The sequence below is a fragment of the Molothrus aeneus genome, chromosome 3 (assembly GCF_037042795.1).
Source record: "Molothrus aeneus isolate 106 chromosome 3, BPBGC_Maene_1.0, whole genome shotgun sequence".
In the NCBI taxonomy this organism is placed as follows: Eukaryota; Metazoa; Chordata; class Aves; order Passeriformes; family Icteridae; genus Molothrus; species Molothrus aeneus.
The window spans coordinates 53,347,057-53,373,680 of NC_089648.1; the positions used below are offsets into that span (position 1 = coordinate 53,347,057).

General features: G+C 39.7%; 1 protein-coding gene across 1 annotated transcript in view; it reads right to left on the reverse strand.

Moving 5' to 3' along the window:
- Window positions 1–26,624, reverse strand: part of TIAM2 (TIAM Rac1 associated GEF 2) — a 165,754-nt gene that overhangs the window by 46,631 nt on the left and 92,499 nt on the right. Inside the window, exons 8-15 of the mRNA XM_066546939.1 lie at window positions 18,028–18,213; window positions 16,919–17,065; window positions 13,392–13,454; window positions 8,985–9,152; window positions 6,166–6,271; window positions 5,670–5,747; window positions 4,630–4,722; window positions 3,330–3,590 (exon numbers count right to left, since the gene is read on the reverse strand). Coding sequence (XP_066403036.1) covers window positions 3,330–3,590; window positions 4,630–4,722; window positions 5,670–5,747; window positions 6,166–6,271; window positions 8,985–9,152; window positions 13,392–13,454; window positions 16,919–17,065; window positions 18,028–18,213 — 1,102 coding nt within the window. The remainder of the gene's footprint in view (window positions 1–3,329; window positions 3,591–4,629; window positions 4,723–5,669; window positions 5,748–6,165; window positions 6,272–8,984; window positions 9,153–13,391; window positions 13,455–16,918; window positions 17,066–18,027; window positions 18,214–26,624) is intronic.

The window sequence follows — 26,624 nt, forward strand, 5'->3', positions numbered from 1 at the left end:
CAGCACTGACTTTCAAGGTGGTGCTTCAGAAGAACAGACTCAATATGGACAAGCAAATGTTAGAAATTATTTTTGAAAACTGTAGTCTTAACAGTGACTCACTCAACTCTACTCAAGCAGAACAGTATTAAACAGGACAACCAGGGGACAGGTTTAGGAAAAGCATGGTTTAGGAAAGCTAACACATGTTTAGGAAAGCTATGTCCTGCTTGTACAACCTGACCTCCTTTAATGACAAGGTGACCCAACCAATGGATGAGGGAAAGGCTGTGGACACAGCCAACCTGGCTTTCAGTAAAGCCTTTGATTCGGCCTCCCACAGAATTCTCCTGGAGGAACTGCCAGCCCATAGCTTGGACAAGTGCACTCTTCACTGGGTTAAAAACTGGCTGGATGGCTGGGTCCAGAGAGGGGTGGTGAGTGGAGTTACACCCAGTTGTAGGCCAGTCATGGGTGGTGCTACTCTGGGCTCAGTCCTGTTTAATGTATTATCAATGATCTGCACAAGGGATGAAATGCCCCCTCAGTCAGTTTTTAGGTGACACTAAGGTAGGTAAGAGTGTTGATCTGCTGGAGGGCAGGAAGGCTCTGCAGGGACGTCTCTGGACCAGTGGGCTGAGGCCAGTGGTACAAGGTTCAGTAAGGCCAAGGGCCAGGTCCTGCCCTTGGGTCACAACAGCCCCAGGCAGGGCTACAGGCTGGGGAAGAGTGGCTGGGAAGTGGCCCAGGGAAAAAGGACCTGGGAGTGCTGGAAAACAGCTGAGCATGAGCCAGCTGTGCCCAGGTGGCCAAGAAGGCCGATGGCATCCTGGCCTGGCTCAGCAATGGTGTGGCCAGCAGGAGCAGGGCAGGGATTGTCCCCCTGTACTCAGCACTGGTGAGGCCTCACCTCAAATCCTGTGTCCAGTTCTGGGCCCATCACTGCAGGGAGGACTCTGAGGTGCTGGAGTGTGTCCAGGAAAGGGCAACAGAGCTGGGGAAGGGTCTGGAGAGTGAGTCATATGAGGAATGGCTGAGGGAGCTGAGGGTGTTTAGCCTGGAGAAAAGAAGGCCCAGAGGAGACTTTGTTATTCTCTACAACTCCCTGAAAGGAGGGTGTAGCCAGGTGGGGGTTGTCCTCTTGTCCCAGAGAGCTAGTAACAGGACAAGAGGAAATGGCCTCAAGCTGCACGAGGGAATGTTGAGGTCAGACATCAGGAAGTATTTCTCCACTGGAAAGGTTAAGCATCGGAACGGGATGCACAGGGATGTGGTGGAGTCACCTCTCCCAGTAGTGTTCAACGAGCAGCTGGATGTGGCACTGAGTGCTGTGGTTTGGTTGACATGGCAGCATTTGGTCAAACATTGGACTCAATGACTTTTAAGGTGTTTTCAACCTTAATGATTCTATGAATTTCCTAAAGATTGGGTATGAATTTAAGAGTCCTTGACCTCCAAATCCCTGCTTGGATCGTTAAATATCCCCTCCATTAATCTAAAATCTTATTCAATTCCTGAGTAACAGGACACAGAACAGTTAAACCCTTTATGATTATCTATTAATTCAAAGTAATGCCATTTTCTTCTGTTTCCATTTGAACTGATCAGGTAATCAGACACTAAGCACTGAATTCAATTAACATAAAAGTTCTTCTCATGAAGCTTAATTTAGAACTATTTGTTCCCTTTCAGAATAAAATAAATCTTCCTTAACTGCTTTTAAGCAGAAAAGCAAATACACTATGTCCCTTTATCCACTAGTGCTTAAAGTATAATACATACTACAGTAATTTCCTATTATAATGGAATATTTGCACAGGTTGCAAATTTATCCCTGAGGAATGAGGAATCTAGTGAATGGACACATACATTTATTACACTGAATACTCGAGGTAATGCTGGCCTATAATATCAAGCCAACAAGCTTGATGATAGCCCTGATATAATTATGTAATTAATTAGCTCTATCATAATTTTTGGTTTATGACACTAACTTTTATGTGCCACTAGTCAATTTAATGGCATTTTAAATTGAAATAAGGCCCCTGAGAGAGATGCTACTTACTGAATCACAAATCTTGTATTCAGATTTCTTTTAATTTCAAAAGATGACCTAATAAAATTGCTTTATAATTAAATCCACTCTAACTTCTCCTATGTGATTCTTTCTCTTCTCCCATTTTTAATTACGAAAAGAATTCCAATCAGAAAACACTCGCCATCGTAATTATATGCAAAAATCAGCGATCTCTTTTTGTATCTCTTGCTGCTCCCTTCACACAGCACTGCATCCTGGCTAGCTTTCCTGCAGAATTTTACTAGCACCCTCCAGAGTCATAGTGACGAAACTGCACCTTCTACCCTGAAAATCTCGTTAAATTTCCTTCTGCCTTGTTTGAAAAATAGTCAAGGTGTGGGACGAAAGGGGAGCAAAGCCCCACGTACTTTCTATTTCAGACAGACATTCACAAGTGTTCTGGTATGACAAGATGTGGTTCTCCAGTGACGTAACATCAGATAAAGGAAGGGAAGGGAGTCCATGGCTTGCCTCCACCCCCAGGGGCAGAGCCCCTCTATGTGCACCTCCTATTTCCAGCTGAAAAGGCAACCCAGCAGTGGGCATTGGCACCTCCTTGGAGCTGGGGGGCTGTCATGTCATCCAGGAGCACTCCTTACCACATAGGCACCTTCTCTGCCTGGTGCTCCTCACATCCCACCAGGATCTCACCCTGACATAAGCACTGTTAGGATACATCCTCCACCCAGTGCTTAAAATAGTGGTAAGGAATGTGAGCAGGCAGAAGCAGAACAATCCCCACAAAAGCTCTTTCCATAGGCTTTATTCTACACAATGGCCTCTGTACCCAACAGGTACACCATGTCACCGGATGGGAGCAGAGCTCAATGACTCCTTTCTGAGGTGATGATGACTACTGCATTGAAGAAACCCTGAATGTAAGTGGTACTTTGCCACACAGAAAGCACGGCAAACACAGAACAATACTCTGCTTCTGAAAGCCATCACATCAGTTCAACCATTGATGCCTGGGAAATGGATGTGCTGGAGATACTCGAGATGACACAGAACAGTTAAGAGAACACTTGATAATACTGGATGGTAAAGACAAACAGATTAAAATATTATCATTTCCCTGCAGACATAATCATATTCTGTTCCATTTCTACTCCCTAAAAAATTAATAACAGACAGATATTGAGCACAAATGGAACTTAAACAGTTTGTACTTGTGTTTTTAAGGCAAGCACACACTTTTGATCATGACTGAGTTTTAAAAAACAGTTATATTTGAAGTGAGTTGGAAGTAATAGAATTATTGTCAATTTCTTACCATTTGCTGTGTTCTTTTTGAAGTTATCTAGAAACTCTTCCAGGAGCTGTGACTGGTTTGGAGGGGGCAACAAACTCTTTGGGTCTCTGGAAATGTCACCATCTGACCAGGACACACATAAGGGTTGCTGGGTACCACAATGGCTTGTTCTCACTGTAAGCATTACACTTCTGTCTGAAAACAGTAACTCCATCTGCCTGAGATCAAGATCAGACACAGCCTCTCCATTTATGCTCAGGATTTCATTGCCTACTCGGAGCCCTGGCAGCATGTGAAAGCAAAGGAAAAAAAAAAAGGTAAGATAATATAAAAAGGGTAACAACTCAAACCTTGTGCTGACTTGCTTTTTATCTTTTTTGTTTGAATTCAAATACCCAAATCCTACCACAAGTCCATTAAACCAATGGGAGCTTTATTTGTGCTATAATTATACAGATTGACCTCATGCTTGCTTACTTTGATAGGTGCTACCCACAGTACAGCAATCAAGTTGGTTTTGTTTAAAGATGCTACAGAATTGGGTGGGTGGGAGAGCAGCACAGCTTTCAAGAAGATTAGAATAGAGGCACCTCTCACAACCAGATACCATCACTATACAGCACCATAACACATATTTCATCAGCTGTGAAGAACAAGGCACTAGTCACAGAGATCAAATTATTCATGCAAAGCTGCAACAACTAAAGATGGAGGTTTTTATCAGCTTTTATATAAATCTAAACAGTAGCAAGTGCTGTCTTTCTAAGTCAGCAAAACCAAGGAGATATTACCATCAGGTAGCAAATTCAGATCTATCTCCATTTCTCTGGGGCTATTTTTCAGCTAGCAGAACCCACATGATGCTCACACGTGCCAATGAAGAGAGGCACATTTTCTGAGCAGTGCAGTGGGAAGGTGCTCACAGAAATGTATGCAGAAAACTGCTCTGGGGAGGAAGGCTTTTTGCCAGCAAAAGTGGAAGCAATGGCTCATAGAAACTGATCAAGCCCATGAAGTTCCCTGGTGTGAGATGAACTCTTTCTCCAGTCTGTTCCTCTGTGCAAAAGCACTCAGTTGGATGGCTGAACACAGACTGTCTCCAAGGGTGAATAAGAACTGTCCCCACTACACTGAAAGGATAATTCAGTTACTCTGTAGACACTGTTTTTCCTACTATTACATACTTTCCACGGTCTTCAGGAAAGAAAACTGTGAATAGTAAAAGCCGAGAAATATTTGAGACAGCGTTACTAAAGCTCCTTCAAGTTTTTGGACTCAAAAAAGATAATGAATAGTTTTAAACACAAACAGGATACAATACCTTCCTTGTATGCCAATCCATCAGGGAGAACATCACTTACAAAGATATGGGTGAGATGTTCATTCTCAGCAACTTGGGCTGTGACAGCAAAGCCTGAAGTAAAAGAGGTTTAAATCAAATAAACTTTCTTGGGAACATTTCCCTTTTATTTCCTGTATTTAGCAGACTTTACATGAGAAGGAAGATACTTCTCATGAGAACACACCCACAGAGCATATAGAAATTATCACATGGTGACCCAGTCATTGTAAAACCTGTTAAAATTAGTAAGACTTTTCAACTCCCAGAAAATGCCACGATCTGATGCAAAAAAAAAAAAAAGGTTTCAAAAAAAGTATTTTCTACCTCAGCTCCATGACATTTCCATAACACAGCACAGTCCATCTTTACAGTAAGAACTCTATAGAGTCTCCATCAGACACAGAGGTGCATAAACAACTCCAAAAAGTGGAAACCCCCCAAACTATAAAGCAATAAACTATACTAGACTAATGAGTGGGAAAGGCCAGAAAATAATAACTTAAAACTGACTTGCAGCTAAAGCACAGCATAAAGCTGCCTTACAAAGGTATCTTTGCAAGATATGCAATTATTCCTTTGCAAGATATGCAATTATTCCTATATGCATAACTACCTCCCCTAGACAAAAAGCCTGTCAGAATTAGTTCCAAAGGATATTTTTGATACTGTGCCAACAGAGGATCTCACTACAAAAAAAAAAAAAATAGCAGACCTTGACCAGTGTCTGACTGAGAGCACTCATATTAGTCCTGGTAAAGGACATTCATATTTCTGACAAGCCCATGCTTCAATTATTTAGCCACTGTAGGAAAATTAGAAAGTGGACCCTTCCAAAACATAAAAAATGCACTTGCCAGTAAAACAATCAGTTTGGGTCTTTGTTATAATGCCTTGAGTTTTTTGCAGACTCATACTTTGAGCTATCAAGGATGGCTCTGTCTGCTTTCAGAAACTCAAAAGTCCCAAAGAGAGAAAGTAAGCAATGAGAAGAATAAAAAGAAGAATTCCTGGGAGCTTACCATAATCACTTATGTTTTCAGTTTTTGTCAGATGAACATGATAAACATTTAATGGACAAATTTCTATTTCATCATACACCTGTTAGAAAAGAACAGTAGCAGAAGTCATCAAAAATGAAAATGAAAGTCAAACCCCAGATACAGCATGAGAAACAAGTACAAAATTCTTTGCATCAAGACTTGCTGTCTTTACATAGAGAACTGTGTTACTTTGTAAGCATCACTGCTATTAGTGGGACTAAAGTTAAAGACCAAAAACCCACTCTGCAGTACAAGCTGACACTTTACTTTTGTACTAAAAGCCTCATTCAAATCTTCAAACATTTCTTGAAGAAAGTGCTTGCAGTGCCTAGCTACTCAAAACTGTGAACTAAAATGCAGTCCCAGAACAGCTTTAAAACCTCGTTTTACACCTAAATTTCACATATTTGTAGGTGATAACTCAACTGCAGCTCAACCAACATCACAAAACTTTATCTAAAAGGAGTTACACTTTCCTGGTCTACTATGTATTCATATGGCTCAGGAGCACAATACTCAGTATTTTCATCAACCAGTCTTCTGAGTTGTAGGCCATAGTGTCTTGGCTCCAGCTGTTTCATCTAAAGAAGAAAAAGAATGGAGTTTGGAATTCATTATTTATTTCCCGAATCCTAGAAGACAGAGAAATGACACACACAACAAGCTTCTAAAATCACGCAAAAGCAATCTCAAAAAGTAATTTTCTGCCTATTTTTGTAGTATAAACAAAACTAGATGCTTAAAATATAAGATTACAGTGCTATTTCCATTTTGCCTTATGATCCTCCCAAATCCTTTAATGAACACTCTGTCTTGGCTATTAGGTTAACTGAGCACTAATATATGTTTCCAAAGATATCTCAACAGTCTTCTGTCCTTTTGAACTTAGCACTCACAAGCACCTTTTTCTATGACTACTTCTGATGATTTAGTTCTGCTTAGCAGCTTTTGCTTCTGATGTAGAAAATGTGTGTGCATGTATGGGCAGTTAGGAGAGGAGATGGGATGGCAAGCAGGTTCCCTAAGGGTTTGCCTTTATTAGATTCTATTTTTATTGCTGGATTTCATCTATGATCAGAGAGTTTCCCCTATTTTTTTTTTACCACATGAGGTCAAAGCAAAGATCCTGTCTCAACAGGAAGCCAAAGGGAAATAGGGATATTCTCAAAGGATATTAGCCTGAAAGTGCTGAGCCCCTGATGGGAGGCTCTGAAAAAATCAAGATACGGGTGAGACCAAGGCACAAAACACTTCATTTTAGCATATTAATAGACCAACAGTTCTAAAACAGGAGGAAGCAACATTTCCAAAAGAAGAGGACTGACACCCTCCCTGAGGGTTATTTAACCCCTTTAATGCAACTCAGCAGCTTACAAATCTAACTCTACTGAGTAACTGGTAATTAACTTAAGCAGTTTACAAGTTACTTGTGTTCTGAATCCTGAAAAATTGAATTCAAATGCACAAGTTGTTTTATACGTGCTATCCAAAAACCTCAGATGGAAAACAGAAATGAGAAAAGTATAAACCTCATAAAGCATGGATGAAGGGGTAAAATAAAACCCTAACAACTCTTCTGAACTTTAACCTTATCCACATAGCATTCAAACATTTTCTGTTAAGAAGAAAGATTCCTTACACTCACCAGAGCAGAATGAAAATGTAAGAAGGAAAAGAACCAGGACAGATGAGCAGAAAGTATTCAGCATTAGAGAATGCTTATGAAAAGCTTTACACACAGAATAGAAAGACAAAATAAAACAGAAAAACATTTAAGAAAAAAATCAAGGAATTTAAAACTAAATTTTCATGAGATACAGACAATGACAATTAAAAGTCAGCTTTACAATTACAAATATTTTGGAATTATAGAATAAGAGAGGTAAGGAATTTCCTTTTCCAACTTAATTTTACTTTTATAAATTTTATTTCCTCCTTTAGGGGTCTCGCATGGTGCCCCAAGGACTTCAGAATGTTCTGGCTCTCCCGTGCCACCTGGTGGCCAACCCGTGTATCACACAATCCCTTCAGCCTGACCGGGCACAGCCAAGTTTTTAAATGTAAAGCCTAATATTAAACATTTTCTCAAGGATTCAGTCTCCACCAGGAGAAGCAACAAGAAGATAATTTCTTCTTAATGATGCCCTGGAGATGCATTGGGACTTGCCTAAATCAGAGCGCTTATTTTGATTTATTTTGATTTTTAAAACTATAGTTTACTCTGGATTGTTAAAAGCTTTTCTATTTTTTTTCCTCACTCAATATTAGCACGTGAAAAGAGCCATTAAATTGGGTCCTTTCCTCCATTAAAGCCTCAAACTTCATTAACGTCAAGGCAGTTCAATGAGTTAACATGGAAATTCACCGTAACGTATGCCAAAAGCTACAGCTGGATCTTGTCCGGCACTGGACTTCTTTTTTCCCTGTTTTTCCCCTTGTGAAGTAAATAAAATATATTTACCAGTTGGCCAGAAAAGAGAACTTGGGGGTAAGGGGTAATTTTTTCCAAAAAGCTGTTTAGCATCATTTAAGTGTCTTGAAACATGAAGTTATAGAGTTCAAGCACTGACACATATGGAGGCAGAAATGCTAGGTATATTACAACGTTCCAGAGGTGCTAGTGTTTTGCCTGTAGCTAAAACTGGTATTTCTATTTTACCTTCAACCTGTGACTCAGTTTTCTGTTCCTGGTCTACAGCAATCCCTCTCAATTTCCCAGCACTGACTTTCACAAGCATACTCACTCTTTCAAATTCACAAATAGAGCTTGTATTTCATTAAAAGCGTATAAAGGTCATTTCAGAAGCAAACCTATATGATAGCCTTTGTCACAGCAGTCTTGAATGTCTTAATCTCCTACTCTAGCTCAACCAGTCCCTGTTGCTCCTCTGTGATTAATTTGCACAGAACAACTGGGTTTGCTGCAAGGACAACACAGAGTGGACACGTGCTGAGACTGCCCAGGGCTGGCTGCCTGGTGCACTGTCACTGCTCTTGAAGCACTCCCTGTGTGCTATCTCCAGCAACGATCTTGAAAACCTTGCCACAACCCTGCTGCCTTAGATACAGCATATAAAAACCACAACTGAGGAAAGAGAGCAATGTGCCTTAAGCATCTCCCTGTTGCTGTCTCATTATGCATTATTAGTATTATATATTATCTCATTACTGTATTATTATATATAATGATAATCTTACCACAGTTTTCCCTATTCATGCATCCACTGATATACTATGTTCTTTCTCAAGTCCACAGCTATTTACATGGAGCAATTGAGCATGAAAAATAAGTACCTTGCATGCCAAAGACAAAACATCCTCCACCCTGTGCTCTGGCTTGAGTGTCAGCGCCACAGCTTGGCCATCACAGAAATGAACGTATGTCTGTGTTTCCCAAGCATTTTCCTTCTGGATGCTCTCTGGCACTGAGCTGTAGACATTCAAAAAATCATCAACTTGCTCCTGGAAACGAGACAAAAGTACAACATATATGAATGTTAAAAAACAAAACAAAAAAAACCAAAACAAAGCATTTCAATTACATTAGCAGTTTGCTGATTTGGCTATGATTCAAAAACAGTGCTGTGTATTTCCCCATGGCAATCCAGGCAGAGTTCTGTTACCTGCTCTCATTCACTACTGAAGGCCTGATTTTCTAGAGCTCAGATTGAACTTGCTGTGCTTTCCCATGATGGAGTTTCATGCCTTTGTCTCATACTAATCATTGATTTAACTGACTGTGGAAATATGTATCTACCTGGTTTTATATCACAGTGGAAATAAATTTTTAAGAAGAACTGCAACTACAATTTTACCTAACCAATACATGTAAAATAACTCAGTAAATAAATAGATAAATAAATAAATTGAATTGGTGTCATTTTGACAGAAAATGACAACAAAATTCCAGCAGAGAGCACTGTGGAGCAAGGCTAGCCATAAAAAAATAAAGGCTTAAAGTAGGAATAAAGTGCTCCTATTTTATTTACAGTTTGAGAACACTGTGTTTCATTGGCAGCAGAGGGTATTTTGCCTGTTTACCATTTTGCTCCACATTCTCCCTCTTTCCAATGCCACTCTGCTTGATCAAATAACATCAGTCCTAAATAAATTCCCTGTCACTTTCTCACTCTTCACTTTCACGCTTTCTCCTGTACTGCACTTCAGGCTGCATGGTTCAAAGGAAGCCACACGGGAGAAGACAAACACCAAGAGCTGTTCAGAATTCGGAGTCTCACATATTATTTGGGTCAGCCCATTCAGCACACCACTTAATTACCTATATCAAGGCATTTAAGTTTATGCAGATGGGTCCCTTGATTCCCCATGCAGCCACTGAAAATGGACAATAACTCAATAGAGTGGCAAGACTTCCACCCAAGGCATATCTTAAGATATCCTGAGCTGTTCCCAGGCATCCCTACTTCCTTTGTGCTTTTTGTTAGTATTTTTTGCTTGTTTTTTGTGCTGGGGGACTTTGCTGCCTACATAAAGACCCTTGTTTACACAGTTCTGCCCCCTCTCAACCGGGACACAAGCCCAAGGGTTCACCACAATTAAAAGCTGCTGTAAAAGCTGCACAGAGCCTCTTTTCCTTGCTGCAGGCAGCAAAGTTATTGACAACAATCTGTCAGTAGCAACAGAGAGACAATATTCTTTTCTTTTTGCAAATAACAACTATGGCTGTAAAAACAGTGAAGCAAGCAATCCTTTCCAGGTAATTACCAAACAATGCAGAAATTCAGGTTACAGACAAACCAGATTGTGGCACAATAATAATGTGATGCCAGAATAGTGGTTTGGTGAAATAATATTAATGAACTAAGTCTTTTCATTAATCTTGTCTGTCTTGCTCAACCATCCCTTTTAACTAGTTGAACATGAAATTTCAATTAACACAGGTGATGGAAATCCTACTGAAATCCATCAATTTATACATAACAGGAGTCATGTTCTGCTACTGCAATTAACACAGTGTTGAAATCCACACCAGGAGAAGTTTGACCTTGGCGGCTGTAGGTGCAGCCTGCTCGTAATGCTGGTGATGTTGAAGAAGATGATTCCTGTGGAACTCTAGTCCTCTCAGCACTAAATCAACTGCCTGAGAATGAAGCCTGACCTACCTCCACAGTGTAAATAACAGTAAGGAGAAAGGGGGCAAGGCAGGGAGGCTGTGAGAGATTAGCACATATGAGTCAGGCTGAATTTCCCTGGTGGCTTTCTCCGGGGAAAACCAATGCTATGCCTGCCTCAGCAAGGGAGGTTTGCAACTACTACAATGGTTTATTGCCCTGCAACACTAGCACTCCAAATCTGTGCAACTGGAATAAATCTCACTATTAACAAAGACAAAAAAAAACCCCATCACCAAATATCATAGAGGATTAAGGTGATGAGGAATAGGTCCAAAGCCACATTTTGATGTAAGCTTTTATAACGGGACAGAAAGCTTTGCAGCCAATGTGAACTACGTCCTTTCCTTGCCATGTACACTGATGCTCAAGCATACAATTTGAGATAAACTTCCCTCTGTTATTAAACATGACTGTTCCTTAACTGCAGTCAAGGAACCGTTGCTTCATCCACATTTTCCGTCTCAGAAAATCTGACATGAAAAGGGTTTTTTTTTCCTGTTATGCCTGCAGTGACCAATTCCACAATAGTTCATTCATTCATTGCCACATGAAGTTATAACAACCCATCCAATTTTCCAGAAAGAGGCGCCAGGACTGTCACATGTTGTGCCACAGGGCTGCTGCAGGACCAATAGGTTACTTCATAATTTCCTCCCACTATTTGCCTCTAGTTTTATCATCCTTTTCAGGGAAAATACAGCTTCCCTGGCAGACTTCGCTATTTGTCATACCCAGGCAGCATTTTATAAAAGTTTTGATGCTGTTTTTGTTGTTTTTTTTTCATTTTAAATCAGTGAAACCAGGCTGATGCCAGAGTAACGGTTTTCAAAGTTATGATGAATCATTTCTGAGTTGTTGTATGATTCACCAAAATGTCAGGATCTTAAAAATGCCCACGCTGTATTTAATACCCATTGAAAAAAGGTTTCAGAAATAGGGTTGAAATAATAAGGAAAAAAAAATGTTTTTCTAGCTCCAGAGGTCTGCTCAGCACCCTAAATTGTGTGTGTTTTTCTAGTCTTGAACAACCCTGCTAAATTTTTAAATCCTGGCCCAAAACCTGCAGCCATATTGACCTCTGATGGTCCCCCTCTACCTGGGGAACAGGGCTGTGCACCCCTACCTGAATTTGGAGAATGCTGCTTTACCTAGAGCTGGGACAAGAAGACAGACCTTGACCCTTTGCTGACACTTCACCAAAGGGAGAGCATTTCATTCTGCCTGCTCCCTAGTTCAAAACATTCCTCTGTCTCCTCAGGAGGGTTCAGAGGAGTAAATGCTCCTGTTAGCCAGAGGATGGGAGAACCATGGCAGACCCTGTTGTATAAGGCAGCTGCATCAACCTCCCAGCCCCGAGGGGGCTGGCATCCAACCAAGGGACTGGAGTCACAGCCCTTCAGGAGAAACCTTCAGGGGCTGTGCCCAAGAGATTTGGTCACTTCTCATGTGGCAAACTTCTCCACGTTTCAGCATGTTTGAACAGGAATGAATTGCGCTTGCTGTCTCTGAGATGGGAGATGGATGCCATCTCACACCACACACAATGGGACATTCTGGAGGAAATTTTTAAGTGTTCTCTACAAGACTTGATTTCAACCCCATAATTACAATTTATTTTGAAAACAGAGGAGTGATTTGGTTTAAATACTTTTCCACTCCAGGAAATAACAGGCAAGTGGCCAAGTAATAAAGGGAATTCTGGTATTTCAATCCATTTTTTCAAAAAACAGACAAAATGTGAAGATACTTTCAGAAGGCAAAACAGTGCTACAGGATTACAGGATAGCTGCTGTCAGTGGGACATGTCCTTCCAGACTAGGGGATGGCAACACTGTGCCCCAGGGAGGCTGAAGGAATGGAGAAGGATCATGACTGAGGCCAGGCAGGCAAAAGCAGCACATCTCCTCCTCCTGGGTATCAGAGAAGATCACAGCTATTTACTGGGTAATGCAGCTGAGGGATGCTCTATTATTCTCCTTTATTTGGGCAATCTCCAGCTTTATATTAAATCTCACTTCTCTGATGGGATGGTCCATAGACTTTACATAGATTTTATTGCCTTCAAACTCAAAATACAAAGCTTCTGTTGAAACAGACAAAGGGGAAAAATATATCCTGGGTTTCATCTCATCCCTGGAAACCATTAAGGTCAGATTGGATGGGATTCTGAGCAGCCTGATCTAGTTGAAGATTTTCATGTTTATTGCAGGGGGTTGGACTGGATGACCTATAAAGGGCTCTTCCAGTCCAACCCATCCTATGATTTGCCGTACTGTGAAAGATGCTTTCAAACAAGCATGGCCCCAAGTCTCTCTCACAGTGTTCAGACTGTATGCATTAGTGTGTGAAGAAGCTTCTAGCGGTTTGGTTTGGTTTTTTAAAGCTTACCATGAATGCTCAGAAACTTATGTTGAAGTGGTTTCATTAGCAGAGTTATAATCCTCTCATCTGACAATAAATACATTTTATGAACCTCTTTAGGGTCTCTGAACCAGCCCTGCCATAGAGAAATGCATTCAGGAATTCAAAAACATGATGATGCAGAATGAGAACAGGCATATCATACCTCAGCAGAGTTGGCTGAATTCTGCACGCCACCAAATCCATGTCCTCCTGCTGAATCAAAAACCTATTGAAAACATCACAGATAAATAAGTAGGTTGAACAAATAAACACCTTTGCTTCTGACATGTGTTGGGTAAATCCATTGAAAAAAACAAAAAATAAAATTAAATTAAGGAATATATATCAACCTGCTAAGCACCAGGGATCTTTTGTACCTTTTATTGCTTTATTCTGACTGGAAGTCATAAAGAAATACAACTCTCTCCATACAAAGAAAATTTAAGCTGATTTTCTCTTTTAAGCTACATGCACACTCAGATTCAAATACGTATAAAATATGTTCTTGTTTATTCCTATCCACTATTTAAGATTAAAGTAATAAGATTAAAGTCATTTACCTTCAAAACCATACACTATACTGGAATTATAAATTTCACCCTGCAGGATACTGTTTGGGAGAGCTACAAATCTCATCATGACTTCAAGGGACTATTTCAAATCATTGTTGCTGGTGTCTCTAAATCTCCTACCCTACAGTTTTGCATCTTTTCTAACCAATTTTCTTGGCACTATTAATCAAAACTTTTAGCTTAGCTTTAAAGGCATAGTTGACCAAAACCCCACACTATTAAGCAACAAAAGTAGCTGACTACTGTGTCTGCTTTGGAAGTGATGAAGGCAGGACCTCAGATGTACATTGCCCACATGCTCTGGAAATTTAACTACTGGTATCTCACAAAGTTGCTAAGATTTTTATTTATTTTTAAACAAAGTATACGGCTATGGATACGAATATTTCAGTGATAAGGCTGGTGCAAACACAAGGATAGACCTATATACTTTATAAATGACATTGAGATTTTCAAGTAATAACATTGCCCTCCTAAACTGCAAATTTAAAAACCATTTTCCAACTCCTTCTGCAGTCAACAAATTAGGACAATATCAGACTTACAGATGAACTTTTGGGGGGTTCTGGTATTAGCAAAAGCCTTTCAGATAATCCAAGACAACAAACTCTCTAGATTTCATACAAAATCCTGTTTCTGTCAATGCAAATAAAAGGTACCACTTCTGAACTTCCTTGTCTCACCCACAGATATAATCAAAGTATTTTATTGCTTATGATTTGTCAAAACAGTTCACCATTTAGACATAAGAAAGCAGATAAGCATTTAAGAAACTGAGGATAATGTGAGCCTAGACATCCCCCATCTGCTACAGTGCAGTTTTATTAACTGATTTGTAGAAGACTTAGCCACTTCATTAATGTTTACGAAAGCTTCCCAGCACAGAAACTCTGAACAGTTTTATTAATGTCATAAAAATAAACAAGATAAAATTAAAAGCTTCCTTGACAAAATGATCTTCAAGAATATACCATTGGATTTTGAAGCTAGGGTACTGAAGATTAAAAGATACCAGCTACAGTCAAATGAACTTAAATCTAAGAAAGCAAGACTTTTTTTAATCTATTGTTTGACAGAAACACCTCAACAGAATGAGCAGAGAAGGAACCTCGACTTCTCTGCTTAACCCAGTTGGCTGAAAGAGACAAGAAAGTTATCCTCAGGCCTATTCTGATTTTGATACAGAATTATGTGCATATACACAAGTCTGAGCAAGGATGTGGCTCTCTATTCAGCCATCTTCTAGGTTCTTGGGTCAGTTTTCAAGCCATGCCCATAAAAATTCCTCACTTTTATAGGCAACACTCAGCATTTAAATTTCCTTACTTATATTGCAGGATGTTTAATTACAAAAAGAAAAAAAAATCAAGAACTCCAGCTTGTCTATGAAAATGAAAATATTTTTGGACCAGCTGGTTGCGAGGTTTGTAATAACAAGGGCAAACACCCACTGGGGGCACCTCTGCCTGTGACAGGCCTCCCTTCTCTTTGCTCAGGAAAGCACTGGGAGGGTAGCAGAAGCCTCCTCTCCTTGCCAGAGCTATAATATTCCCTGTCCCTGAGCTCCACAGAATCCCCTTCATGGGCTATAAAGCATAAGAGAAGACATATTACCCAGTTAAAAACAGGGCAAGGTATCAGCTCTGCTGGGAACAGAACTAAAGGGTATAACATTCCTTCCCTCGGTGCTCATAGTAATAAAGAAATAGAGGTGCAGGACTCCCAGACCAGACTCTGCTGCTGGGGAACACAGGGGGAAGTTATGTGAAATGGATGACCTAGGGAAAATTTCTCCTTTGGTACCTTCTATTGTAAGGCAGAGTTTCATTAATCAATTTCACCATGCTAACACACCTCGATCGATATGCTAAAATGTGTAACAGGCAGAAGTTTAATGCCAGGGTAATACACAGATATTTACCTATTAAAAATACAAACCACTAGACCAGAAAATCCTGATGTGTTATTTTGCAACATTAAATCTGTTGAATCAGCTCTGTGTCTCGAGCAGGACATGTACAGATAGGCTTGTTTAAATATTCCGCAACACACTACCACACATGCAAGAACAGCCAATTTTCAAGTGCTGATCAGAGATTTTGTGACTAATAAAATCAAGGGCCAGGAGCAAAATTACCTAATGAACAATGCACAAAATACTGCTTTGCAGGAGCAACACAAAGACGTGGCAGAGGCTAGTGAAAACAGTAATGTTCTGAGTCAGAATGCACATCTGTAACTTCAGCCTCACTGTCAAGAAGCGTCTCTGCTCTTATTTACCTTTTTTTTCAGGGGAAAGGCAGCAAACTTTTGTTTTGCATATAACTGAGCTTTTATTGAGAAAACACAGACTCCTGAAGTGTGGAGCTTGCACTAAATGTAAGCATGGGCCATTAGTTCCAGAAAGAGAAAAAGATACTGTGGTTTCACCAGCAGTGCAGCCCTTCAGTGGGGGCACACATCAGCATAGTCCCTCTCCCTAGAGCCAGCCTGACCCTGCACACCAAACCTGTGCCAAGTCTTCAGTAAACTGGTTTGGCATTATTTGTCAGCTGTCTGTACTGAGAGCTGACTGCCTGCATGACAGCAGTCTTCTCCTGGTGGCTAAAATGTACTTCCAGGCAGTGTGTGTTGCTTTAACAGGCCATGCCAAAGATGTCTGTCTTTGCACAGACTCTTTTTCCCTTGAAGACTCACCTATGTCACTATATTGAATTGCAACAGTGCTTCAGAGTCCCAGCCACAAACAAGCACACACTGTATTAAGGACTGTGCAGAGAGGCTATATTGAAAGAAACCCTACATCCAAACAGTTTGCAATGTGCCAGAGGAGAAGTTTTGTTACAAATTCCAGCCTGATGTTCTTATGCTGGCAATAATTAAATTACTGGGTCAAAACCTGTCATTCACCAATCTTATTCATCACAAAAAAAACCCCAAATTAGACATATACTCTTCACAGGTGATGATCCCATTGCAAGTTTGCTAAACCTACTGAAACCTTGGATGTAGGTTTGATGGACAAATGTCTTCTACCCTGTGCACCAACAGCACCTTGCAGGATGAACTCCAGGAGAAACAAGCCATTCTATGCCATTCCCAGCAAGTAAGATCATACCTGAGTTATGGAAGGTCGCTTTTCTTTTCCTTTTCTTGCCAATGTGTCCAGTCCTTTTAGAGAAGAAAATAAACCCTTCTTATTTCGAACCCTTTGGGACAGAGACAGGGTACGTTTCCTGAGAGCAGCTTCATCCCTGGAGCAGATCTATTTAAACACAGAGACAGACCCTCTTGTATCACTTTCATAACAGCAAAATATTGACAGTTATTTCAACCTGAGGCATCAAATGGGGGTTACTTCAGTTCATCTCAGTGTAACATGACAAAGTGCAAGGACGATGTTTTAAGCTTTCGGCAGTGATGCTTGTTTCAGTATTCCAGTGGCATGGCAGCATAACTTTTTTGTCATGGGGCAAAATTAGAAGCCATAGGAAGGGCAAATCTGAGAAAATATTGCTCTGTAAAACAAAAGCTAATGAAAAGGCTCTGAATAAGAATGATAACCTATCATTCAGATATGAAATTTCTAGAGGAAGACAGACTCTCCAAATTGCCAAACATAGGAGATAAATGCTATGGCTTTGAGTTATTAACAAGGAATGGCACAAAGCACACAGATAAAAACAGTGGTGGAGAGGAACACATTCCCTGATAGGTCTTTCTTTCGGTACTACTCTTCAGACTTTTCATGCAGCAAATGTGGTCCAGCCCTCTCTGCCAAGATCAGCCTTTCAGCCCTGCCAAGGTTGAAGAGCAGAGGCAAACCTGCTACTGTTGTACTTCCCTTGAAGCTGACAGGGTGGCAACAGGTTACAGCTAAGGATCTCACTCATTCTTCTTTAGAAACACACCCCACAGTTTTCAAAAAAAGTGACATTTAATTTTGAATTGTTTCTAGCTTTAGCCTGTTCTAAGAATACTTCCTTTTTAGGAGGGACTCCAAGTCTGGAGTACTCTGGAGCAAAAAAAAAAAAAACGCCATGGCCATATCCTGTAGAAGAAAATGTATTTACAGTCACAAGGAGCAGGCAGAGAGGGTGAGAAGTGTACAGGGCTGCCTGAGCAATGCATGTGGGTGCAGCCATGCATTATCCCAGCACAATTCCACGTCTAAGCACATGTATTTTTTTTTGTGTAACACACCCATGGAAGTGCATTTGGACTTACCAGTGCATGGAAGGATGAGACAGAGAAAATGCCGAGCCTCCCCAGTGCCAATTTTGAAGGACGACTGGCAGCAGCCAAAAGGCTCTTGGGGTTTGGGAGCTCCCCACCCTGCAAACTGGATAGGTAACATCGCATTCGGAAAAGGTCCATGTTAAATTTTTCCAGGTTTTGTTCCCATTGCTGGATCTGTTTGGATATAAAAAGGGACAATTAAATGGGGGGAAAATGCCTTTGTGGGCTGCACTGAAAATTCGAGCGCTTCCCCAAACCCTGAGTAAATTGCTTTCATCTGGTAGTATATGGATTAGATTAGTTATTCCCTGCCAAAACACATTCAGTCATATTGTGTTACATCAACCCAAAAGACGACTTGAAATAAAACAAAGCTGGTGGTCTTAAACACATACTGACAAGATGAACATAACATGAACTTTGGGTAGTTTGATAGCCACAAAAACAGTTACATAAAAACACAACCCTGTGGTTCACAAAAGCTTGCTTTTTTTTTTCCCTTCCCTCCCACCACCCCCTTCTTTTTGGAAATTAGTTTTGGTTTTTTTTTAGCTTAGATTGTGTAGCTGGCTGGCTGAAAGCAAAGTAGAAAACAGATACTCTAACACACTGTGAAAAGCAAAGTAGCTACAGTGGTAGGTTCTCTTCATTCTTTACTACCATCCTACGGTAGTAAACAGGAGACAATACTGCAAACTGCAAAAAATCAGCTTTATAGACCCAATACAAACCACTGTACCCAAAGAAGGAATGTAAATATGCAATTCTTACAATATATCTAGCACAGGTACATGAAGATGTAACAATTTAACCCAGTTTCAATGTAAAATTAGAAAATGAAGACTCAAATATTTACTAGACTGATAGCTCTGAATCAAGGTTTAGATTACAGACTTTAAGTATTTGTGTTAATACACACTCATTGAAACGTATTCACATGCATTTAAAACATACATACTTATTTAAACACATATTCTTATGCACTGCACCGAAGTCAAATTTTGCTCTTCATTTCCCCAACTTACATACTGGTAGTAGCAGCAAAAAATCTGCCCTGGAGATTGTACAACTAACGTACATCACACAGTAATACCTATAGGTAGTGCAAATAAAAAAGGCAGCAAGCACACTGATAAACGAGAAGGTAGAAAAGGCAAGGAACACTGAGATTGGGTACTGACGACTATTGAGCCCCTGACAACACTGAGCTTCCAATGTCAGCTCCAATCACTGCAGGCTGCCTGTTCAACAGGTGTTTAGGTCTGTGGAGAAAGTTCATCACGTTTTCTCTAATAAGCCTTGGCTTCATACCTTTTCCTGGCACACCTGCCTGTCCCCACGTGCACTGGACATTATCACCTCACACTGGGATTAGCCAAGGCTGGGACAAGCACCTTTGCGGCTCAGGAAACAAGCTGACAAATATAAAAACCTCAGGTGGACTATGCCCTTTAGGCTTGTTTAGAAGCAAAATCAGTTCACTTTCCTTATAATGCTGCCAAATATTTCAAGAATTAAACAAGTATTTTGCCACTTTACTTTCAAGTATTAAGATGTAAGCAGAGAAATGGCAAAATAGGCCCTGTTAACAACCTGGTGCTAAGGTTTGTGCTACAACTGATAGAGATCCGACTCAGTCCACCTTCCTTACACGTGTGCTCACAAATTGTTGCATCAGTTACTTTTGGAAGTAAGAGGTAAATCTTATTTGGTGGGTAGGGTGAGAAATAGAAGACAATATACCATTTTGTACAGGTATGAATGCAAAATTGTAATTCACATTACACTTGAAAAATCTTTCAAAGAATGGCTAAAAAAAACAAAAGAGAGAATTTACAGAAGCTTATAATGAGATCAATTCTCAGAAGTCTAGTGAAAATGCACAGAGACATACACATGACAAAGATGCCTTGTCTAATCTCTCATCACAAACATTTGAAACACGCATCCTCTGCACTCCAGAAAGAATAATCTTTCTTTTCCCTGGGTTTATTTGATAATTTCCCTTTTATTTTTCTTTTGCTTTCTTTGTGCTCTCAGGTGCTTCTCAGAGCCTTTTTCTGCTTCCAGTACTTTACACATGGGACGACTCCAAAAGGAGATTGCGAGATGGGCTCTTTCTCTGTGTCAACATCCAACTAGAATGAAAACATGGTTGTCAGCTCTTCACAAAGCCAAAAGCTACAAGCTCAGGTAATGTCTTTCCCTTCGAGATGACACCTCTGTGGGTACAGAGCCAAGTCAACTTTTAATAGCTCAAGAACAGAGCAAGCTTTGTTCTAGGCACTGCTGGAGTGGAGCATCCTGTCCTCACTGAACACAGGCTGAGAACAAGCACCCTTGTGTGTCTTAGGCCTTCTTCAAAATCCCCATTAAACATTTGTATGAAGTTGTATTTTAAAATTAAAAAATCTAAGAAGGGGAAGTGGGATACGACATGGGGGCATTCTGAAGAAATAATTAAATTACAGTGTTTATCAGTCACACAGGATACTGGCTAATCAGCTCCAAAAGCATTGGTAATCACAATGTTACATTTAATGGCATTAGCAAAAGCTGTAGGCAAGGAATTTCTGGGATTGTCTTGTAGTCTTATCAAAACCAGGGATGTCTGGAACCAATTGCAGACCATGAACCAATACCAGCTGCTATTTGTCTAGGGCTTTTAAACTATGATAATTCTTCCTAGAGATTTATATTCTTGAAGAATAAATGGGAGAAGCACACAAGTAATAAAGCAACAACTTCAAAGCACAGTATGACCTGGTCCATGAAGTTAATTTACGGCCTGCAGACTTGCTGCTGCAATCCCTATTCTGCTATTGTGTGAGGCAAATCTCTGGCCCACGTGGGAGGACTACCCGAAAAAAGGCTCAAGGATTTAACTTCATCATGCACAGAAAAGACAGCCCTTTGAAATCTGCTCGAAAGCAAACAGGAAAACATGGATGCAGCAGACAGCTGTGAAAGCAGGAATGGGCAACAAAGGCTAACACCAGCATGAAGTGAGTCCAAAAAGAGATAAGAGATACAGCCAGAAATGAGGCATATCAAGACAAGTGAGCACACATGAAACATGAAAGCATTAAAGGGTTTTTCCAGAAGAAAGGGAGGATGTAATTGTCAGTCCAGGGAAATTTTAAGCAAGGATTTCTCGGTTTAATGGCAGCATGAAAGTGCTTGGAAGAAAGGCAAAAAAGGGCCACTCAAATACATGTATTGAACCTAGTAGGATCCTATAAGATAGGGTGGAAAAGGAAGCTTCCTTCCAACGTAGACAGATAAAAAGGAGTAAATATGTGGAAAGCCTTGAGAATTATTTAGCCTGGGCCACCAAGAGAACTCATGCAAGGAAGCCTGGTGCAAGGACAAGACAGTAATTATGTGAGGGATAAGTTTTTGCATCAAAGACTTAGAGCAGGAATGAGTTATTAAGAGTTAACACACAAAGGAAGATCAGCATGGTACTTTTGGCAGTACTTCAGCAGTAATGATCATTTTCAGAACATAAATAGTCAAATCTCCTCCAGGTTAGTGAAAAATCAGTTCAGACACTAAGAAAAAATTGCAAATTAGTTACATTTTAAGTCAGACAAACAGGAGCTAAAGCAAGTTGTTTGAAAACAGGTCTCTCTCAGACTAATAAACCTGCTAAGTTCTCTATAGCTAAACTTTAAAGTGGGAGCTTGGGAAAACAAGGGGTAAATATATACATGCTAATAGTTTCCGGCATGTGATTTGAGGATCCATAGTTCCAACATGCTCTACAGCTCTCTGCAGGTGACATTTGCAGTGGCACCAGCACCTCAGCTGGAACAGGTTTAGGTTTGCAGGCTGGGAAAGAGTCCCAGCGAAGGCAGGGTGGCTCAGGGATGGCCCCTGGCCCCTCGTCCTTCATACACTACAGTGCAAACAGTATCTTTTGGGGGGCTGAGGAAGAACTGTCTCATTTGCAAGCACGTGTTTGGTACGAAGTAAAAAGAATTCAGTGTAATAAAACCCAAACCAGCCTGTGAATGGTGTAAAGCTGGGCCAGAAATTACTCCATATCAATTCAATGTAACAATACCTCAAGGACCTAGAAGGAGGATGGAAAAAACTTCCTGGACAGCTCACCTGATAACACCAGCTTTTCACCTGGCACCTATTCAAAGGAGCACGAAAGAAAAGATGCACAGGAAGGACAGCCTTCTCTCAGTACTTCAGCCTTCAAAATTGATTTTACTGAGTAGTAGTTCTTATACCATACAGAAGCATGAGGGCCTTGCTGACACAATTCACTATCTATAGCAATAAAAATTCTCAATTCTTCCCTACACAATATCTTATTTCCAGATGGAAAGTGTCTCTGCAGGCTGATGTAGGGAACTCTGTGGACTGAGAGGAAACTTCTGCTGCTGTTTTATATGTACAGCTTTTCAACCACATTACAAACAACACCAAACTCTTTGCATTCCAGTCCCTGGTTCTCAGACAAAATTCATATTGCATCCATCTGGAAAAATGAGTCACTTGGTTTCTGGGGACAGGGAACAGATTTTTATTGTCATTACTTCCTAAAGAGAACTCGAAGAAGCAAAACCATCACTCTTCCAGAAATTCCATTACTTTAAAAAACACTACTGAGATGCTATCATAACTTTTAGTTTAAAGAAATAAAGAAGGCATTGTAACAGAGTACAACAACACTCATGAAATTAGCAACACTTTATTCTTCATCTGCATGGTGACTTTAAAAAGGTTAAGAAATCTTCCTGAAATAACAAGACAATGGAGGGGTTTTTTTCAGTAAATGTCATCTTTTTGGATGCATTGGAAGAACAGAATTTTTCATAATTTTTAACCAAAACAGACAGAGCTAATCTTATTCCCAATACCACTGACAGTACGAAAGTGGACACGTGTGTTACATCTTGTTGAAAATCCAATGGAAATTGGTGGTACCATATATAGCTCTACAGCTAGAGATGTAAGTAATGAAGCCAATGAATTTTATTATCCAGCTGCCCTCTCCAAAATCCAGATCACCATCCCTTCCTGAACAGGCTGCCCCACCAGCTCCATTGTATGAGATAGTGCTATGCAACTCCACACTCATTTTTCATTACCTCTTGCTAAATCTTTGCAAAAGAGGGAAGATCATTAATCTGTAAAACAGCAACAACAGTGCAGAGAGAATGGAGATGAACTTCCCTAACCTTCTGTCTGCCTACTCACTTCACTTCCAGTCTACTACTGCTAAAGAGAAGTACTTTGCTAATAATGCAGGGAAGGTATGATGAAGTAAAATGTTACTGAAGAGTAACATCTGGAAAGATATTGAACCAACCTCTCAGGAAGCAGAGATCTGCTTTAGCCAGTTCAAAGACCACACAAACTGCAGGTCTGTTCTAACAAGCTTGGACATTTAATTTATTTTTTTTTTTAGTTTAAGAGGATATGGAAGAATGAAAAGTTACTATGTATTGAGATTCCAGCTGAATTTGTCTGCAGCAATGATGGCATGTGTTAGCGAAGTTCCCTGAAAAGACTGTCTTTGAGTGTTGTTGAGAATTTGGACCTCAATGTCAGAAAATATTTCATCAGATGTTTTATAGAAAGTTAAGATAGGAAATTTGAGCTTTGGGAAGGCTGAAGAATAAATTTTCAGATCTATTCCAATCATCCTTCTTCAAATGTGAGAGAAAAGAGAAAGAGTCAAGTAAATTTTAAAAACAAAGCAGTGAAGTTATGCTCTTTGTAAAAAGCTGGAGACCACTACAGGGAAAGGAAGAAAGAAAGAAAGGTACTAATGGATTAAATGACTACCCAGAATAAGCAGATCATCACCTTTTTTTTTTTTTTTTTTTTTATGGCAACAGACAAACTACTTTTAGGTGGAGGACACATATGAAAACTTACAAAAAAAACTATCTCCAAAAAAAGCATGTTCCTGTTCTTCTCAATAATGCTTCACCATTTCAGTGCCTGCAAGTAAATACAGATGTTCCTAACCCTCTGAAAAGTTAAGAAGTATATGCAGAGAAAATATGAATTACATCAGAAACCTCTGAATAGCTTGGAAAACATGATTATGCCAACATATTAAAATTTGAAGACAAAACTCCGTAATGCTTTCAAGCAACTATTAATCATGCTATTGTTCTAAAATGAGACATCAGGATAGACTTATGTACCAAGTACATAAACAATTACACAAGAGCTGCAGTGGTCTCTCTTGCAAGACAGATTTTCCACCCCATTAAAACCAGTTCTGCAGGCAGAGGCAGCTTCACTTCTGACTTTAATGTGCAATATTTTGTTAAAAGAGCTCTCTTTGCTAAGAGAGAGATTATTATCTAAATAAATGCTAATAATCCCTTTCAGTAACAGGGCTCCATATTCACAGCAAACACTGTGGTTTCTCTAGCAGGTTAAATATCTAGGAAAACTAAAAAATTTTTAAAGAAAGGCTTTGAAATTCATCTCGGCACCAGGAGATTTTCAAACTTGCTACCTTTTGCCCTAATGGCCTTCACTTGAGGGGAGAAGTTACATGTTGGGAGAAGACCATCACACACAACCTATTTATTTCACATAGTAATAATAAACATACGTGGCTGTAGGTAGCATGTGCAGACTCCAGATTTCCAGCCACATTGCCATCTTGTAGATGCTTCACTGATCTCGTCTAAACTGACCAGAATTACCAATAGCTTTGTGAAGGGCTACAATTTTCTCTTAAACACTTAAAAAGTCTATTATTATTATTATTATTGTTATTATTATTATTATTATTATGCCAGTAAACCCAGCTAGAGAGAATCCCTCATGTAAGCCACAAGACTGAAAACATTTCCCAACCAGTTCGATAGCATATAAACAACATTTGATACCATATAAAACAGATTTGATAGCATGTAAAACAACAATTTCTCTAGAAAAACAATGTTTTCTTTGTCTTTGTTGTTGTTTGTTTGTTTGCACTTCTGTTTAGCACTGGTTTTATCAATTGATTGCCTTCAAATTCACAAAAATTACCAGAGAGTACTGGATGAGCTTCTCTAGTCTAATTGCTGGATACCAAAAAAAAGCGTGTCAAAGTAAATCAAAATACCCATAGCAACTTTAGAAGTGCAAGTTTCGTTAGTACAACTGTCTTTCAGGTGGTAGAAATTGTGAAATAAAAAAAGGTTTTGCTTGCTTTTAAACCCCTGAGAATTATTAAGTCTTCAGCATAGAAGTATGGATGTTAAGTCAATACAGAAGCGAAAGAGTAAGTTGACATTTGGTGGCTAGTTTTCTGAGGAAGGAAAAGGAGAAAGGCTATAGAAATCAGAGTTTCCAAGATAATTCCCCAGTGAAAATAAATTCTTTTTATGTAAAAAAACCACCACAGTCCTTCTGAAGTCAATCACACTGTTTCCGCTGGCTTCCCAAAATAAATCACCAGTGACGATTTCCAGCACAGAATGCATTCTTAAGAAATACAGTATTGGCAATACTATGTAATTCAGCATGGAGGAATAATATCTGCCCCATGATTGACACATCATCAAATTTACACAAAACCAAAACCAGAATTTATATTTTCTTGTTTCTCCAAATAGGCAAAAGACAACAAAACACCCACAGTTACTAAACAACTATAGCTACATATATGCAAACTATTCCCTCAGGAATAACATTTTCTCAAAATCATTACCTTACTAAGTATATTAAGAATTCTCAGTAACTAATTGCATCAAGATTTTCTTTTTTCTTTGCAAAAGCCAATCTGATGCAACAAATTAGAAGATTAGGCAACTGAGTTATCTATCGATTTTTCTCTGAAGTGACTTCGCCAGCAAACCTTAGGCAATTGTAAGGAGAGATTTTAAAGAGATCAAAGGTATCAAGAATGGAGAAAATTCTTGCTATAAATTTATTCTTTGCCAACTACCGGATGCTTGCAGCGATCCATTTCATTCTTTGTGCCAATGGTCTACCCCCATTCAATGTTCTGAGACACACATAGACAGAAAATTAACAGGAATAAATCTTCTGCAGCCCAGAAGATGGATTTCAGTTCTACAGAATGAAGCCAACTTCTAACAGAGCTGGAAAACAATGACAATTCTTCAAGGATAGAACACTTAATTAGCAGATATTAATATAGATCATTAATACTCTTCAGCTGACTCTAAATTAACTACTAACAGGACTATCTGATGAGGGAGGGATAAATTAACTTAATATACATCAGGATTTTTCCTCAGTGCATCACATGTTACAAGCACTAGACATCTATAGAGGTCTGTATATCCTCCTAGGTCTCAAAGCCTACTGCAATAAAAGGATGCTTAACATTTTTCCTCCTCCATTCACCTCACTCAGCTCTGGACCATGAAATAAAGTGACCTGGAAATAAATTATAAAACATCTGAGCACTCAAAGGGCTTATGAACATCTGCACTGCAAATCCATACACAAACCTGCACGTTATTTGAACTCTGCTCATAGAGCTTCAGACTCAAGTGTGCCACAAGAGCTTGGCAGTGACGTCAGTACTACTCAGTCTGCTCTTCATCAAGTCCAGGCCAGTAAAGTAAGAATTTTAAATATTA